The 19,685-nt window shown below is 39.8% G+C and overlaps 1 protein-coding gene across 3 annotated transcripts in view; it reads right to left on the reverse strand.

Annotated features, from left to right (window-relative positions):
* TMEM245 (transmembrane protein 245) overlaps positions 1 to 19,685 on the reverse strand; it is a 73,899-nt gene that overhangs the window by 10,615 nt on the left and 43,599 nt on the right. For 2 of the 3 annotated variants that reach the window (XM_052704236.1, XM_052704237.1), the window contains 2 exons: positions 18,468 to 18,613; positions 1,416 to 1,516 (listed from right to left, as the gene is read on the reverse strand). In XM_052704236.1, coding sequence (XP_052560196.1) covers positions 1,416 to 1,516; positions 18,468 to 18,613 — 247 coding nt within the window. Of the gene's footprint in view, positions 1 to 1,415; positions 1,517 to 13,734; positions 14,658 to 18,467; positions 18,614 to 19,685 lie in introns of those variants that run through there. The other variant, XM_052704238.1, reaches the window with a different exon arrangement.

The following is a 19,685-nucleotide window of genomic DNA, read 5'->3' on the forward strand; positions in this document are numbered from 1 at the left end:
TTAAGAAAAAATTAAAGATACCAATCATTTGCATTTCAAGCTTTTACATAACCACAGACCTAGCAAATGTGGACAAGAAAGTATACACTGAGAAATTCTTAGTGAAGCACTGTGACTTACCAGACCTCAGACATTACAACGTCAGTTGTACCGTGAGAAACCAAGCGTAAAACCCCTGACTTCAAGTATTTATATTTGCACATCTTTATGCATGCATACAAGTCTCTACCAGGCATACGGCCTTCTGTTTATACAAATGCTCCTTGTAATCTCAAATTATGTAGTACTGCTGTCATCTTAATTAAATCCAATATGAGTAACTATAGTAGAGAAAAAAGTTTTTTCTTTCTTTTTAGCCTCATTAGACAGAATACAAAACAAGATTTTGCAAGTTGCCAAAACAAAAGTAATGATTACGTAAGTATGTCTAACACCAGCCAATATCTTTAGGGAAGCTGGAATTTGTGGTACAGCTATTGGCTGCATTTCTTGTTTTGTTTTTTGTTTGCAGGTCCCCTTTCTGTTGCTCTGTACATGAAGGTGCAAGTGGCTTGCTGCTTGGGTTTTTTTAGAGGAATAGAGGGAAAACAGGAACAGAGAGATTTTTCAGTGGAAACTGTGCAGCCACTTTCATAGCTAAAATTTGTGGAGGCTGGTAAAACCAGAGGCTGGTAATGCTGTCAGGAAACAGCACTGAGAACAGAAAGCATGCCTCTACTGAGCATTTCCATGATACCAGAACTTGTTCTGTTTAGGTATCCCAGAAACATAGCACATATAAATTATGGAAAGATCCGGATTAAACAGAATGGAAAAAAATTACAACCAGTAAAAGAAACAGAAGTAAAACATTTTTCTGGGGCTATGCTATGAAGACAGAAAAAAGTATGGCTAAGAGATAAGACAGCAATCAGCGACTGATTAATTTGATCTGTGGTAGTTTAATTCAAACTTGGAGGAATCAGTTAATGATCAGGAGCTCTACAGAATCCCTACATACCACACGAAAGTATTAAACTTGTCACAGTACTTCCTACATCTGTTTGAATAATAAACAGGAAATAAAAATGAAGTTACATACTGAATGGGTATAATAAAGATAAAAATTCGGAGCAGCTACTCACTAAGTTCAGATCATATACTGAGTCCACTGACTCGGCTGTCATGGTTAAGAAAAGCAAAAAATAAAAACCAACCCAATTCTGTAGTCAGAAACTACAGAGACATTTGCACAAATCAATAACATTACGGTTGCATACACAACTCCAATGCTGATAGTTGCCAGTTTCTGATAGAACGTTCACTAAAAATAACCTCAGGACTAATCCTGTCAGCAACATTTAATCCTACTGCTCTTGTACAATAAAGTTATATAATGCTATGTATAAATAGATTACAATTGTTCAAATTCTTACCAGATGGTATGAAGACTATGTTAATCCCAAATATTGTGTGAGTCAGCCAAGTGTAGAGTCCATAGAACCCAGCCATTTTGAGGGAAGCATCAAATACACCTCTAAAACAATCACAGAAACTCTGTTAACTCTTATTGGCAGTACCATTCTGGGAACAGTGAAGGTATCTTTACGTGCATCTTTAACTATAAGGCGCTCTGATAAACTGCAAAGCCATCAGTGCCATAAATCACACAACTCAAAATGTGTACCTTTGGTCTGTCCTATGAAAAGGACAAACATTCATCATATTTATCAATCATGTCATCTGCAGGAGAAAATAAACAAACAAAAAAACAACATACCAGACGGTTTTTTTTACTACACAGCCTTGGTTCCTTGGATAAATTCCTTGAAAAAAGTTGCTCAGGAATCAGAGCACATTCTCTGGAAAAAGTAATCTTTTATCTATGAGAAACAGTACAGTTCTATTTATGAGCTACTTTTTCTTTGTCCTTTTCCATTTCTATCTCTCAATTCATTTTCTTTATCTTCTTGTATTTCTATACTCGCTCACTCTCATTGGAATAAAACAAAGGATCCAGAAGTGATACAGGCTGACTAAGCTCTCACTTTCTTACTCATATACACAGTTTTCTACATGGAAATAACCGAGCACTTGGCATTTATTACTGGTCTTGAGCCTCAGCATCTTTATATTCCTAGATTTTAGGCCGCTTATTATGTCACACTACTGAGAATAAAAAGCCTTCCGATGTAATTAACTCCTGGTGAACTTACATCCAACTTGCTGGCCACAAAATGAAGTATTCCTCTGTTAAGTGTCAGCATAGCTTCATGAGACAGCAAGCAGGCAGCTCAGTGCTGTGTCATTTTTACAGCACTGGCACATTCACTAAAGTGAAATATTCCGTAACTGAAAACTCAAATATCTCACCATTGTATTATGCTCATTTTTCAATCCTATTGAGAAAGACGCTGCCTCTCTTGAAAACACTATTCCAGCTTGGATCTAAGTAACTAAAGTCCCTCTGTTATCTCTAAGTTCCTTCCCTCAAAGAAGTCATAAAAGTTACACAGAATCACAGAATGGCTTGAGTTGGAAGGGAGCTCAAAGATCATGAATCTCCAACCCCCCTGCTGCAGGCAGGGCCACCAATCTCCATATCAAATACTAGACCAGGCTGCCCAGGGCTGCATCCAACCTGGCCTTAAACCCCTCTGTTGGAGCATCCAACAGGACATCACTACCCTAGAGGTGTCGCACACATCCCTCCTAGCAGCCATAAATGTAGTTGGCTGATGTTAAGTTCCCATCTTACATTTAACACAACAGAAGTGATGAAGTCAGATCATAAGCTAGAAGATTGTCACTGCACCTTGAGCAATAACAGTCTGCCTGGGAAACAGCCCCTCCTGGAAACAACCACCCCTAAGAACACAATTTCAATCCTCTGTTGAACTGATAAAACTTCTCTGCTTCCCAACTACCAAAAAGAATCTTCTTTTTTAGCCATCAGCAAGAATTCCAACATTGGCATCTTTGGGCTGTATTCTCATTATCAGCCCCAGGAACAGTGCATAATTTTTTGCAACTCTTTCCCACCTAAAAGCATGCATAGATTCCCAAGTGAATGCTGAACCAAATTACCTTGTTTAAAATTCATCCACTGGAATTTAGGAGTGCATAACAAGCCCTACAAATCCACATGGTCTTAGAATGTGAGATTCTCTTGATAGACTAACAAGAAACAGCTGCTGCCAGCCATTTTCCCAGCAAAAAAAACAAAGGTGGGAAAAGAAAAAGAAAGCCTTAGCAATTACTTGAAATAACAGACCCAATACTTGAAGATGATAGAGAAGAAGTGCTTACGCATTTGTGAGGCCTCAGCAAAGACAGACAGAATACCTCACAGATTGAAAAAGCTTCAATAACATCACAATGGGAAGTGACACACCTATATGCACATATAATCTGCACGTTTTGACTAGTGAAATACTTCTGCGCATTTTAGTCATACATGAAGCAAGCTTCTGGTGTAGTAAGAACTATCAAGAAGGAGAGAAGGATCCCAAAACCCAAAACCACAGAAAGAATGCTCAATGTGAATTTGCACTAAGAACTCACACTTCAGCTGCTCAAAAGTCTGATTTGTCTATGTTTTCTGTGACATTTATGCTCCTTCAGAGGCTATCCAAAAATGGCTGGATTGTAAGAGCTCAAAAGATGAACAGTTTCAATGGAGCTTTTGGCAATGGAAAACGCAAGGTAGCTGGTGCAATGAAGTGCAAGCTGAGCTGCACTGATCAGGAGACTGCAGCAAAAACTCTTCTGGCTGCAGTAAGGATACATTTGTTCCCTTACGCTTTTGTCCAGCCAACCTCCACAGCCCTGTCGATCTCTTAAATCTTAGGTCTGTCCCACAGAAACACCTGCCCGATACAAAGAAGGCTGGTTACCTCACCATCACTGAAACCCCTCATTGGTGATACAAAAGTGTATTTTTTTAACACAGTTTTCCACATTCTTCCAAAAGCAAATCAAGCAACCAAAAAGAAAAAAAAAAAAAGACAGAGAAAAAAAAAAACCACCAAAACAAAACAACAAAGCCAGAAAAATGTGTATTGTCAGAAGAAAATATTAAATCTAAATATTTAATAGCACTGATGAGAACTCAGATATCAGCACACTATAATTAAATCCTCAAGTAAATCTTTTTCCTTTCAAATGGGAGTTGTGGCACAAATACATTTCAGTTATTAAATATGCTTTAAGGCTGCCCTTGAAGTATCTCCTTGTTTTGCCTGTAAAAACATTTCCTGTAAGGTAGAAGAAGAAACAAGGCCTTAACTTCTATGAGCATGGCTCTAAAATACATTTCACCATACAGGATGCAATGCAAAGCCCTGACAGATATCTGAAATACCTTGAAACAAGCAGTCACTTTAGGTTTTCCTCCAGAGACCTCAGAAAAAAGAGTGGGCAGTCTCTTATTATTCTAATTACAAATAAATAAATAAACAGGAAAATTATCCCAATGGCCCAAAATAACTGCTGTGAATTTAACCATGTCAAGGAACAGCTGCAGAACTATCCAAAAGCAATCCAAGACTAAAACTAATTCTGCCTTTCCATCCAGGCACTTTTTCTGAACTTTTCAGTTCAGGCAAGCTTCATTTTTATCTTCAGATAGATTTTATTCAAGTCTAAATTCCAGTTCAGACATGTTTTCTGCTGACGTAATCATGCGGTTTGTAGGAAAACTTTACATTGTAAATCCACAACCCACAGATGCAGCAGCAGCAAAATAACTGAAAAGTTAATTCCAGACAACAGCTGTGGCTGAACCTAATGTCATTCTGCAACCTTCATTAGTTACTGAAGTTTGTAAACCATTCTGCAAAGATGGGAGGAGCTGTGGTAATTTATGGGCACAGATCACAAATCAAAGTGGACCTGAAAAGGTCACCTTAAAAAAAAATGCAGTTGAAACAATGAAAAAAAATAGCATATTTCAGCAGCAAAAATAAAAAAAGAGTGCAGTAAATGGAATCACCAGTAGCTCTATGTATATATCACATATGTATGTATCTGTATCACCAGAGCTAATGATTGCAATAGATTACAAGCAAGTCAATATCACATTAATGCAAAAATAGGAAACACTGTATGACCTGCACATACACTAGGATTGTCTATGAGACACATCTCTAGTACCAATTTTACTTAGCAATGTCCAGGCATCAGCTCTGAGACTGCTGTCCAGACTGATTTACTAATGCTTCAAGAAAAATGCATGGTTGCAATCTATGGTGAAAAGCAGAAAGAATGATGGGCAGTCCAGAACAGGTGATCTCTGAGCAAAGATATCACCAGAGAGGAAAATCTGAGGAAAGGACAAAAGATACCAAAGACAGCTGCAATGATGAAGTAAATGCTGCTTCTTCCCCACTGTGGGTTGGACAAGAAGGAGGATATCTGAACTAGAAAAAGAAACGCTTCGGTTAGATGTTGATTTAAACTTCTTCACGCGTAAGTCAGGGCTGTCCACCTCTGAGCTTTCAATACCAAGTTAGAGTAAGGTGCTAGCTGCTGTGATACGAGGCACAAATCCACATGCCCATATAATGTCACAGCAGGTCTGCAATGCATGCTCATGGCTGGCAAGAAGTATTTATCTCTAAAAGGCCATAGTATGTATCTCTCCAGATAGTACAGTATGGCATCTCTCCAGATCCTTGCATCAAACTAATAAGCTAAAAGGAGAAGGCATCACTCAGTGCAGAAGACCTGTGAGGTGCCAGCGGTGAAGTGCAAAGTGAGAGGAGTCTGCATTTGATTTCATTCTCCTTCTCTATTTCTTTATGCCTGCCTCCTCCCTCAATGGCAGAAAAAAAGTGGATCCAACCCTGTGGCTCGGGGGAACTCCAAAGTCTCTTCAAGACTCATGTTTTTTACTGCTATCAGGAACACTAAGAATTGCATTTTGAAGACTCTAGAAATTCACATTCATTTGGCAGCTTAGAACACAGAACAGAACGTTTACAAACAGCGCATTTTCACTACTTTGCATCTGGGATACCTGTGGCACGCGAGTGCCAAACACTGAATGAATTTATTACCATTTGTACAAAGAGTAACTTCCTGATGAAACTAGGACAGTAAATAAATGAATTTTGGTTCTTAGCACCTTTGGGTATACACACAGATTCCTTTCATACATAAAAATAACTCTACGTTTCAGAAATCAGAAAATCCAATTACAGTTCACATCTCATACAGGTACTGTATTTGGATGAGCCGCTCCAGCTACAAGAGTTATCATCTGCCAACACCTACTTTATAAGCACTTCAGGCAACTTAGTGTAAGGCACACTTAGACATACGTGTTTTTATAGAGTTCTGAAAAGTAGGTAAAACTGGGGGGAAAAAAAAAAAATCAGAGGAACATGAGTCACGCTTCACATTATTGAGATTATAAATGAATTAACTTCTGTCAAGTTGTCAGATGTTTCTGCATAATTGGCCTAAACTTTATTTCACCGAAAAACTAAGGAGCTGCTTTTAAATTTCACAAGGAAAAGCGAGACCAATGTATGGGTTTGGAGGGGGGCAGGCGTAGAAGTTCTCAGAGAATTTTGGTCGTTCATTTTTACTGATTTATTGTAAAAAGTCTACAGCTTTCCCTTTGCTTCTACTGCAGTTTACACTACATGTACGCTGGTCTCCTAAAATACACAGGTGAATCCAGGTGCACTTGACAGAGCCTACACGTAAGGTCTGTTCTCCATTAGTTACATGTGAACTGGCTCCCATATGAAGATCTCCAAACTTTTCAAACTTCTGCTGCAATAATCCCAGTTTGAAGGAAACAAGATGAAGGCTCCTGGGATGCAGTGCATGCCTCAAGTCTCAACTCAGAGCATTCACAGTTTTGACCTCTGAATTCCCTTTTCTCCATCTTCCCAGAGCATTGTAGGAAAGAAGAATGCATGGGTTGAAACGATGAAAATCAGACTTTCTAAAAAGGTTACAGAAAGAATTTGGTAACTTCAGAAGACAGTTATGCTAGTTACTATTGTAAGGGACTAAAAGTTGGACAGAAGTGGCATTTGCTTAAGAAAAATGTTTGCAAGAATTAGAGTTTCTCTAAATAACTAACAAAACATAAGGCAAGCCATAAAATGGTTTACAGTGATTAGAATACCCCAAGTAAAGAATATTATTAGAAAAAGTCAAATTCATTCTTGAGTGCCAGGACTGAAAAGTCTTTTCACAAAATACTCTTAAGCCCATTTTTTTTTAATCTGTTTAAGGGTTCTGCTCTCTTAGGGAGACAAAAAAAATCCTCATTATTTTTCAGCTTCAAATTACACATGAAAACAAGTGGCTAGATAGACTCCAGCTGCGAATAAAGCAGAAGTGGCAGTAAGTGAGTTTTTGACAGAGTTTCATCTCTGGAGCAATATAAATGTGCAAATGATTTTCATAGACAACTCTACGAGATGATTTTAACAACTCTGCTGTTGAAATAAATTTCTCTGTAGGAATGATGCAACATAAAAACAAAAAAGGAGAGGAACTGAATCTAATATAGGGGGTTCTAGACATCCCACTAATCAGATAAAGACATACAGTCCTGAACAAAGCATAGGTCCTTCAGCTTAGGACTTGGGCCGCTGGATGGGAAGTATCAAGGGAATTCCTTGTTCTGCTTTGCTTGAGCATGAAGCTTCCACTTCACCCTGAACACTGTCATCTCAGCCCAGGAATTCTCACAGGTTTACCTTTCCTACTTTCTCCCCACCTCCAGGGAGGGGCTGAGCATAGAGCTGTGTGCTACTGAGCCACCTGCTGGGGTTAAACCACAACAATCCTGGCGGCACTGAATTCTGTCTGTACTTCTTCAGTTCCCCTTTTTAATTCTGTCTTTCAGCCTTCTGCGCTGTATATCATACATTCTTAGCAATTTGCTACTGCTCACTTTGTACACTCCTGTCACAACACCATCTACAACCATTCTGATTTCTGAGAGACTCTTCTGCTGTTCCCATCTAAGAATGGTTTTACAAGGTGACTTTCTCCTCTTATCTTCACAATAAAGAACAATGCAGCATCATTCAACAAAAGCCCACATAAATCTTGTTACCGCTGTGTACTCCTTGCCTACCCCTCACCAGCCCTAGGCCCTCTGAACACTTCCAAGTCTTGATGCATGCAAAAAATGGAATTTTGTTTCAGTGGCATTTGGGGGAGCTTTGAGCAAATTAATCAAACTCTTTTCCCACACCCCACCATTTTTTTGGCTTATTTGGAGAAGAGGAGGCGCAGGGGAGACCTCATCACTCTCTAGAATGGCCTGAAAGGGGGTTGTATAGAGGTGAGGGTCAGTCTCTTCTCCCAGGTAACAGTCAGGATGAGAGGTAACAGCCTCAGAGTTGTGCCACGGGAGGTTCAGGTTGGCTATTAGGAACAATTTCTCCTCAGAAAGCATGGTGAGGCAGTGACACAGGCTGCCCAGGAAGGTGGTGGAGTCACCATCCCTGGAGGTGTTCGAGAATCGTTGGATGTGGCACAGAGGGACAGGGTAGGGATGGATTGGTGGCTGGATGAGATGAACTTAAGAGGTATTTTCCAACCTTAACGATTCCATTTCCATCTGCTAGAGTTTTGTCCATTTAGATAGAACTTCAGTTTTTTCCAAGTACTTTCTCATTTCCAGTGGCCCTCATTAATTGCTTACCTGCACAGGCTTCCTTTAACCTTACTCAAGCCTTTCTTAGCAGTTAGCACTCGCTGGCACTGCACATTGATTACTCACCCCACAACTTGAAAGAATTTAATCATTTTAGACACCTCTTTTAGCTTCAGAAGTTTAATGCATGAGAGAAATGGCTGACTGGACTCAGTATAAAAAGATCAAGATCAGCTCCAGTCTTATATTAAGACACTTCCTTCTAGTCTGCTCTGATTACCACCATTATAAACTTCTGAATCATAAGCATCAAAGCAAGTATTCTGACTGCTTATGTAGAGAATAAATAATAGATAAACCTAGTAATTCAACCTAAAATGACAATAAAGCAGAAAGGCAAAAGTTAATGTTAAAAAGTGTCAGGAAATCCTGACGATATACAGCAGTTTTAATGCTTTCTTCTTGTATTACAATGAATTTTTAAGTTAAACAGCAGAAATCTGTCCTAGGTTACAATAATACATACTGCAGCCTTAAATACAGAGATAAAGAACTATTAAATATGCGAGCACGGAAACTTGCAGTACGTTACACTAAAAAAATTATTATCATAGTAGCACTTCACTCCTAGAGATGTCTAATAAAAGTTACAACACGCAAGTAATCTGTTTTTTTTTGTTTGTTTGTTTTTAATTCCTGGTGTGGAAAAAAAGCAGTGTGCATGTATAACTGTATAGTTAAAATCTGATTACTTTGTGCAAGACAAAATTAAAGGATTAATATCTAAGATGCTATGCAGTTACATTATTCTTAAAGGTTGTGTGCAAATGCAAGAGTTTAAACACACACATACACACACAGTAACAGATTCCCTCTGCTTGTTTACAGATATCCTCAGACTTAAATAGACCAGACAGTCACAGAACCACAAACTACAGAAACACATTAAAATAAATATGTTTTGGAGCATTCAGAATACACCATCTGGAAAATGGAAGAAGCAAATGTCAGAATGATGACACTGCCCAATACAAAAAAGGAAGCTCTTCAATATCTAGCCAACGTGCTTGAAAATACAGTATTGCTATCTGCCCAGTCTAGAAAAAAGAACTGCTTTTAGTATCAGACTGTACATCTACATCATCTCATGAATTAAGCCTAAAACACTGTAAAATTTCTACCGATTATGTGATGCGTTCGACCCAAATTATGTGTGTAAAATAATTTTTTTACAGTTTTGGATGTGTTTTTGGAAGTAAAACAAGTAACAGTTAAGCAGGAGCAAAACGATTCCTTTATTTTTTTCTTTGTGTTTTTCCTTGAATAATTATTTAAAATCGTGTGTATGTAAAATAACAGACAGCTGTACTTAATGAGAACAAGTATTAGGAACACATAAAAAGGAAATACAAGAAAAGACATGTAATTTCTTTTTATTTCTTCCTTATAGGACAATATTTAAGAGTATTCAAAATTGTGGTATAAGTGAGTCAAAACTCTCAGCAGATAAAAACTGCTATCTATCCTAGTAGGATAATCAGATTACAATTACTGTCAGCTTGTTCTACAAACATACAGAAACAGAACAGCATCTCTTCTGGATTTAAAGATAATATCACTCTTTCCCCCCCCCCAGTAACTCAATTGGTTTCCTTTCCTCCATCAATTTTTTGAGAAATCTGTTACTCCCACAGTTTTAGACAAGGAAATCATTTAGTTAAAGCAGAATCATTTTTAGATCTATTCTCATCCCTTGACACACACTAAGTAGAGCTTATTTCAGTAGGATCCTTTTAATGACAAAACAGATTTTTGCAAGAGATACTCCTGTTACTAAGAAACACAGAACGCATGCAGAAATTCAGTCAAAACATAATCAGTTAACAGTTGGCTTTGAAAAATTACTCCGAAAGACATTATTAATGTTGCAATAAAATAAAGATATTTTAGCTTTTCTAAGCATTAGCATAACATGCTGGAAGATTATTGTTTTCTGTGGGAATTGTATCACCATTTCATTTTCTTCATCATTACTGCTTTGATGCCACAATAAATAAGCCAGGTACTTTTAAACAGTTACTTTTCTTTTTCTCCTCACTTCTGACCACTCTAGATGTTAAGAAATAGAGTCTTAATGGTTTTAAGCTTCTATTTCAGCTATCCAGGTACACAGGTTATCTTCATATCAAATCTCCCTTTGGCTTTTTGGCAAATTTCAATTAAGAATGTGATTACTTCCGGACTGAAATACTTCCTTCTTTAGAAATGCCTGAGATTTTAAGAAAATTTATTGAGTCCATGAAAAAATCTGATCAAATTTGAAGCGTACATGACAGATGAAGAAAATGAAGCAAATAATGATAACCCTTCTCAAATTGAAAACAGTGCTCATCTTCCTAGTAGTACAAACCAAAATTCTACAAACAAGTATTTCAAGACATCACTCAAAATACTGATCTGGGTTTTAGATCATTTTACGATGTAATTTAGGCCCCACCAAAATTGAAAGCTGCAGAAACTTTAAGCTACAGCCATACCCGTGTGCATGCACTCATGTGAAAGTATCGCACACACTAAATTGCACTGAGGCCGTGACAACATGCAACTTAGTAATGTGCAATATCTCCACCAGAGCAAGCAGAATGGGAGCTTCAGGGAAGAAGGGTATGGTGCATTCAGGAAGAGAACGACATGCTGCTCAGGGAAAGGAAAATGGTTCAGGCAAAGGTGTGCATGCTACTACTTAGGAGACCTGTAAATTGGAGAGTTGCTACTTTAAAATAAAGTCCAGACAGAAGCACCACCTCCTTCTTTCAGGGTTGAAGTTTGAAGGACATAATTTTCCTGCTTACATGGGAGCTGGGTGACTTACAAACTAACTTAATTTTACAGAAGCTTTTTGAGGAAAGTAAATCTCACAATATGTTATGGGCAGGTTATTTCCTCTAAGCCTCAACACAATTCACTGTCAAACACTGAAAACAAAAATATCTAAATCCAATAAACCAGTCTTATTGGGTCTCACATTCCTAAAGTAAATCATGTTCCTCATGTTCCTAACTCTGACTGGAAGTGCTGCCAACAGAAACGGTGCACAGCAGCCCAGGGAAGGTCCACCCCTCCCCTCTCCCTCAGGGCTCAGGACACAAGGCATGGCACTTTCACGCTCCAAGGAGATAGGCAGGAGAAGGGGACAGCAAAAAAGGGCTCAGCAGCACCTTTACAGACCGCTGGAAGAGCTTGCACAGACCAGCTGTGCCTCTGTCTCCTGCTCATGGGTCACCTGGGTGCTTCATCCTCTAGCTTCTGCCAAATAGAAGGAGCTGCGACACTTGCAGAGAGCTGGGTCAGTGGCAGCAGGGTAATGGCAGACATTCCAGAAACACTGCTGCTACCATCTTGTGGTACATGCATCCCAAACATGGGATGAGGAGGGGGATCAAGGACAGAGCACAGCAGCAGAGGAGGAGGGCTGTCCCTGTGCCTGATGGGCAGCCTTCTTCTGTGGCAAGCCAAATAGCACTAAGGAGTCATCCTGGGAAAAAGGCCTTCAGTCCCTCCAACCATCCTCCTCTTCACACAAAGGGCATCTTTCAGGCCACCCAGCACCACTCCCTCCATCACAGTGGACATCACAGAGTCTTCATAATGTCACAGTAGTCACCACTATCCCACCCTTTGTTCCAGATCCTATAAAAACTCTGTGTCTGTTCCACCACTCACTGAGCTTCCAGGCCACAGGCAATTGCCAGTGATGACTGGAATGAAAAGGACTTGGGGCAGCAACTCCTCACTTTTATACGGGAATGAAGAGAAGTGGTTCCTGGAACAAAAGAGATGGAGGAGGCCCACAGTGGAGGAGGAGGAGGAGGATGAAGAGCACACCTTTGATAAATGGCCAGTGTTGTCACCACTGCTGTGGAGCCCATGGAGATGTATCCGCCTCCAGATGAAGAACCAATGGAAGTAGATTGAGCTCCAGATAAAAAAAGCAATAGAGGTGAATCCGTGTCCAAAACACGGATACCTGACACAATACCAGCATGCCAGGGCTCCCTTTGGTGTGCTTACAGAAGCATCATTAAAAGGTTCAGGTGCCCACCACTATATCATCTGCGTGCAGTCTCCAGACCTGGGCCATCCATTAACATCTGCAGGCTTGCCTGCAGGATAGCTTTCTTTCCCATCCCTGTCTCTCATGAAGAGGTAGCATCTCTTCTGCATGGATTCCCAAGAAGGCAGACAGATGTGAATCTGGCTTCCTTTTGGCAGCTCCAACAGTGACAGGAAGCCTCCCTCACACGCCACTATAGACCTTGGGTCCTGGAGACAGGGGTGTCTCAGCCTGAAGATAAGAAGGCTACCCAGCAGGTGCTTGAAGACAAAGACAAGACACAAAGGTAGTCCTTGCGCCCAAGGAGTAGCCTTTGTCTCTGTCAAGCAAAACAACACAGAGAAACTATCTTCAGGAAAGGGGCACTCAGACTTTCTAACCCTCTTCCTCCTTCCACACAAAGGGCATCTTTCAAGCCACAAAACACCACTCCCAACAGTTATGTCTTGCCATATGTGAGGGGTCACTGTCACAATGACCTCCACCAAACAACTTCTGTTTTGGGCTCTTATCACCTTCATGCCTACAGCTTGTCCAACATTCATGAGCTTCCAGGCCCCTGGCAATAGCTAATGATAGTCGAAATCAAGAGGACTTGGAGTAGCGGCTGCCCACTTTTATGTGGGAACAAGAAGTATCCGTGGAACCAAGGAGTTTGAAGAGGACTATGTGGAAGAAGATGAAGAGAGTCACAGAATCAGAGAATCACCAAGGTTAGAAAAGACCTTCAAGATCATCCACAGTCCAACCATCCACCTATCACCAGCAGTACTCACTAAACCATGTCCCTCAACACAAAATCCAAACGTTCCTTGAACACCTCCAGGCTTGGTGACTCCACCACCTCCCTGGGCAGCCCACTCCAGTGCTTGACCGGTCTTTCAGAAAAGTAGTATTTCCTAACATCCAGTCTAAATCTCCCTGAAGCAAGTCTGAGGCCTTCAAGCAACAGCCAGCTCTGTGACCACTACTGTGGAGTCTCTTCATCTCCAGATGAAGAACAAAAACAGCCAACCTGACACAATACCAGCATGCCAGGGCTCCCTTTGGTGCGCTCACAGCAACATCACTAAAAGGCTCAGGTGCCCACCACTATATCATCTGTGTGTAGTCCCCAGACAAATTAGCTGTGCTATCCATTAACACCTTGCAGGCTTGCCTGCAGGATAGCCTCCTTTCCCATCCCTATTTCTCATGAAGAGGTAGCATCTCTTCTGCATGGATTCCCAAGAAAGCAGACAAATGTGAACTTGGCCTCCTTTCAGCAGCTGAGTTTGGGAGACAAGAGGGCCCCACTATAGGCCTTGGGTCCTGGAGGTAGGGGTGACTCAGCCTGAGGATTACGAGGCTACTCAGCGGATGCTTGAAAACAAGGCCACACTCTCTGTGCAGGCACAGAAAGAACAGCAGCAGATCAGTGAAAAAACTTAGAACTGTTCCTCTGGAGAAGCAGAGGACTTCAAGTCAGGTAGGACGGAGTGCTAGAGTGCAGCATTAAGGTCTGTTCAAGATGATTCATTAGGAATTCTTTCCTAACGGTAATTTCCAGGAAACAGTATTTCCAGGAAATGGTATTTCCAGGTAATGGTAAACAGAACAGAAAATACGCTCTCCTCTCTTACTTGGTACTTTCTGCATCTGGACTCCTGCATCTCCTTTTGGTCTCCTCGGTACAGGAAATATATTGATGCATGTGACGTGAGGACTTTCCAGATGGTGAAAGGCTGGGGTATGTGGCATACAGGGCATGCTGAAGGAACACTTTTGATCAGCATGAAGATGATGAGGCTTAGGAGAGGACCTGATTGCTGACTAAAGCTGACTACTGGAAGCACGTAGAGAAGATGAAGCTTGAGTCTTCTCAGAGGTACTCTGTTGTGTAAGGACGAGCAGCACCAGGCCCATGCTGGTATGGCAGATGAAGATTCCCAGCTAAATAAAAGGAAAAAAATGTAACCATGAGGTTGCTCAAACACACAACAGGTGCCCAGAGAGGATGTAGAGAATCTGTCCTTCAAGGTGTTCCAACCGGACTGAACAAGTCCTCAAGCAATCTGATTTGACTAGGGTTGCTTTGAGCAGGAGACTGGACTGGAGACCTCTAAGAGTCTCTCCAACACTGCTTCTGCATTTTATCTCACAGATTTTCCCTATCTTCACAACTTTTGCAAAATTCTTAGAGATGCATCTTTTTGTCTTTCTACCACTTCCACTACTCAAGCAGGAATTTGGTGCTTAAGGCATCGTGGCAGAAACAGACAGATTCACCATCTGGCTCAAAATAGGCAGGAAAGTTGTTCTTAGCCAAATGATACACAGTTCAATCCGTGTCACTGGACAATTATTACTGTTTTTTGCAAATTCATCACCAAAGGAATTAGAAAAGTAATTCTAAAATCTACAGGTACTTAATAGAAAGATGAAATTGCAATGCAACTCTAAAGAGACAAACTGCCATGGAAAAGATCTTGGTTTGATCCGGTGCTTGCTAGGTAATAACTCAAAGCTCAGCGATGCTTCAAGCTATAGAAATTATTTCCTTATCTCCCAGCTTTTCCCTAACCTTAGATTGGAGACAGATAGGAAAGGACACAAAGCAACAGAATTTACAGGAGTATCCCTGGTCCCTCACAGTGTACTAGTTACATGCACTTCTAGCTCTGTGCGTGTGCTATGTCCTGTTGGATAGTGATGGAGCTGAAGAGTTGCTGACTTTTGACTAAATCAGATCAAACACACAAGTATTTTGAGACTGCATTCACATTTGTGTAATGTTATCAGAGCCTAATGATGAAAGCAACTACAAAGGGCTAATTGTTTGGTAATTCATAATACAAATGCAGCCCCAATCTACCACCAAGCATTACCTACACATTTGTATGCCTTTTCTACATGAGCTGAACAAGCCATTACTAGGATCTTACACCTCTAACAACAACTAATCTTAAAAAGGAAGAAAGGATAGCTGCTACGTTCTAACAAAAGAACAGACCTCCAGTGGCAACTGCTTTTTGCATGGCAAACAAATCAGTCCCGCAAAAAGGACTTGAGAGTTTTGGTGGATGAATCTGGCTCTATAATTCTAAATTCTGCATGCATCAACACAGAAAATTGCTGGGTACAACCTTCATCTACATACTGAAAATAACAGTAAGTATTCAGTGGAATACAAACTAATCCAGAAGAATTATGAAAAATAATTTGGTAAAACTAAAAAAAAAGATTAAAAAAAAAAAAAAGAATCAAAACAGAAATTCTCAGAAGCTCTTCAAATAACTCCTATAAGGCATCAAGCACAACCCACTCCAAATGAAAAAATACAAGAGACTGATTCAAGCTATGTTAGTGAACACACAGATTCAGCACCCTCTCAGTTTTTTAAAAATAAAAACATGTGAAAAGTAGCTTCATATCCCACATTCTGCAGACCTTACCTCCCATCACATTACCAATTACTGATGTACACTCTTTCCTGCTCTTTTTCTTTCTGCTTCTCTAACATCTTTTTTTTCTTCCCACCAATTCTCAGCACTGACAAATATCTTTGGTCATCTGTGTAACAGACCCATAACCTTAAATCCCCTTTAATACAATATTCTTTGCAGAATACCCTCGCCTAGGGAAGTTACAATCTATTTTTTGACACTGTTCCCATCCACCCAGAGACACAGTAAAAAGAACAATTTGTGAGACAAGGAAGTTTCAGCTTATAAATCTGCCAACACCTTTCAGAAAAACAGAGATGTTAACCACATGATCAATGAAAACTCAACAGCAGTTTCTCAAGAGAACGGCTAATAATTCTCTGGCAGAATTATTATTTGTTTTTTCCATGGAGGTCTCTCCAAAAGTAATGCCTCCTATTTATTTCCATGGAAACTATGATGAAGAGCACAGCAACAGTATTTGCTAGAGCAAATTCTCAGCTACAAAACACTATTTTTCAACACAGTCACAGTGCGTTTTTGCGAGTGACGAGCAAGAGCCTGCTCATAAATATCTGCACGGCCATCTGGAGCACGGCTTGTCTTTCATGTCACTGTTACCCCTGCTGAAACACTCCACCAGCCATCTCACTGTGCTCACGTCCACTTTATGGTTTCCATCAATGTTCAGCAATCGTTGATGAATGTCATCAGGCACAAATTTTTCTACATGAGGAATTCAGTGACGCACCTTTGCTTCATATACACTTCCATGTCGGACGCCATTCTGCTAGACTGCCCCTCTGCTGCCATCTGTCACACAGCAACAAAATATAACGGAATATTGGTGGGAATCTTCAACCTCTACTGCCTTATCACCAACATCTGCCTCTGACATTGTGGGCCAACATAATAAAACAGGAGGCATTGCTTTTGGAGCAGTCCTCATACCTAGGCTGCTCCTTCATTTCAAACTGCTAAAGCACTATCACTGTTCAGCGTCTTACATGATCTAATCTTTAACTGCACAGCATACCTAGAAATAGCTTAACTTCAGTAACAAAAAACAACATTCACTTGTGTGGTACATAAAATCATGGAATTGCTCAGGGTGGAAAAGACCTTAAAGATCATCGAGTCCAACCACAACCTAACAATACTACCCTAACCCTAACAACCCTCCACTAAACCATGTCCCCGAGCACCACATCCAAATGGTTTTTACACACATCCATCACCTCCCCGGGAGCCTATTCCAGTGCTTAACAACCCCTTCTGTAAAGAAGTTTTCCCTCATATCCAACCTAAACTTACCCTGGCATAACTTGAGGCAGTGAGTTTAATGCATCAATGGTTTAAAGTCTATTCATGTTTTGTATATATAGCACTGTAAGAGATAGTTGTACAGAACTTAAAACAGACACTGTTGGCTTTGTCTAGTCCATCAATGTTTTGCAAAATGGAGCTATGATATAAAAAATGGATTTACATAAAGTATTTATGCTACTAATGTTAAAATTTCACACTGTTAACAGGTGAACAGGTATTACTGTACCAAGTCAAAATTGCTTTCTTGTAAAAACTCCCTGCAGAATACAAAAACATAAAAAATATTTCTTCAGTAGTAGTAATAGTTTGTAGTAATTTAGAATGGTAGTAATGTAAGAAGGATAACTAAGCATGAAATGATGTGGATGCACTACACAGGTACAGCAAAATAGTGTTTCAAGTGAGGTAAGGATAATGCTCCCCACTTTTCCACTTTGCTGTAGTTTGGCAGACACAGTGGAGAAGTCTTGAGGAGATTATGAACTGGGTCCCCAACAGACAAAATTGAACTGGAAAATGCACACCAGGAGCCAATCTCACACAGTCCAGCTGCACATGGGTACTTAGTCCCCAAGATTAGACTAAAAATAGTTGCAAGTAACTCACTCCAAAATGAGCACTGTCCTCTATTTCAACTACATTACTGTATGAGTCTGCTCATACAGAGCTATATTAGCTGTTAACACCATCATAGCTGCTGTCACCATGCTCACAGATGAGTTTGGACTGTGATGAGTGGATTAGTTTGCTTAATAAAATACTAGCATTCACTACAGCATCAACCTCTACATTTTCGTTTCAGGTAAATCCAATCGAACTGCTCTTAACAATCAAGGTGGGAAAATGATCAATGCTAGATTCTTGAAAAGAGGAGATCAGTAACTCGTGTCTTTGAAAAATGAGCTGCTGTAAGTAACAAGTATTTGCAGTTGAACACTTTTTTTTTCTTAAAGAATTATCCAGAAAGGGCAACAGATCAGGAGCATACCTTATTGCTTCCTCCACAGATTGGCCAACTATATTTGAGGAAGGACCTGGTTGAGACAGAGGTGTCAGGCTTATGACCCACTTCACTGGCTTGTAGTACTCATCACTAGAACTCAATAGGTAGAACAGTGTGGTCAGGAAAATCACCTGCAAAACAAACAGGAGTTGTAAATTGAAAGACAATAAATACTTTAAGAACTACAACATGCACATATTTTTCAGAACAGTGAACTTGACTGAGAAGGTACAAACTACTATTCCACAAGCTTGGAACACAAAGAGCTAGAAGAGTAATTCCACTCCTGCTCCACTAAGGACTTAACTAAACAGCAAACATCTTTTAGCCCTTTTCATCCTCTTCACAAAGTCAAAGTCTAGATCAAACAACCAGATGTTGATCTATATTGATCAACGATCTAGACTGTTTTTGTTTTTCCAGAAGAGATCTATATAGCAGATCACAATATTACTAAATAGTAACACCTATTCTTAAAAACAAACAAAGCCAAATAAACTGAGTTGTTTGGGGAGTTACTGTGTGGCTGGTTATAGGATATAAATTAACCAAAAACCCATAAATAGAACATCTACAGTTTTTATTTGGCTGAGTATCCTCTCCTATGAGTTTGAAGATAATTTTGGCAGAAGCCACAGCAGTTTTACTCTTTTAATTTAAAGACCAAACTATACCATGAAATCATATTAGTTCCTGGTATCTTGCAGTTTACTTGTTTTCCTGTCAATGGGCTCAGCAACTTCTTCAGCTAAAGAAATATACATAATATACAAAAATACAACCAGCTTGAAATAGAAAACCTGAAACAAAAAAAATCCATTCTACTATATGCCACTGGTAAAGTATGGGTCATATTTGCTTTATCTGCAAGCCTTACTTCTTTTCTCTGTCTCCAAGATTAAAAAAAAAAACTCTCACTTTTCTTATTTTCAGCCTACCAGCACGTAAATGAAATCCTAATCTTCTCATAAACCAAATTGTCTGACCAACAGAATTCTCTCAACTTTCAATACCTTATTCTGTCTGCAGACGCATTTCCTCTGCACTCTCTTTGAACGTGTTCAGTTAAAAAAAAATGCGAACAGTATAACTTGCAGTGTTAAGTTACTAGCCTCAACAAGTCCATCCATTTATCATCTCTGTTCCTAATTCATTTCTACTCAGTAAAATGTTACTGTTTTTCCCCTCACCATAACCTTTAAC

The sequence above is a fragment of the Tympanuchus pallidicinctus genome, unplaced genomic scaffold (assembly GCF_026119805.1).
Source record: "Tympanuchus pallidicinctus isolate F22 unplaced genomic scaffold, pur_lepc_1.0 scaffold5, whole genome shotgun sequence".
In the NCBI taxonomy this organism is placed as follows: domain Eukaryota; kingdom Metazoa; phylum Chordata; class Aves; order Galliformes; family Phasianidae; genus Tympanuchus; species Tympanuchus pallidicinctus.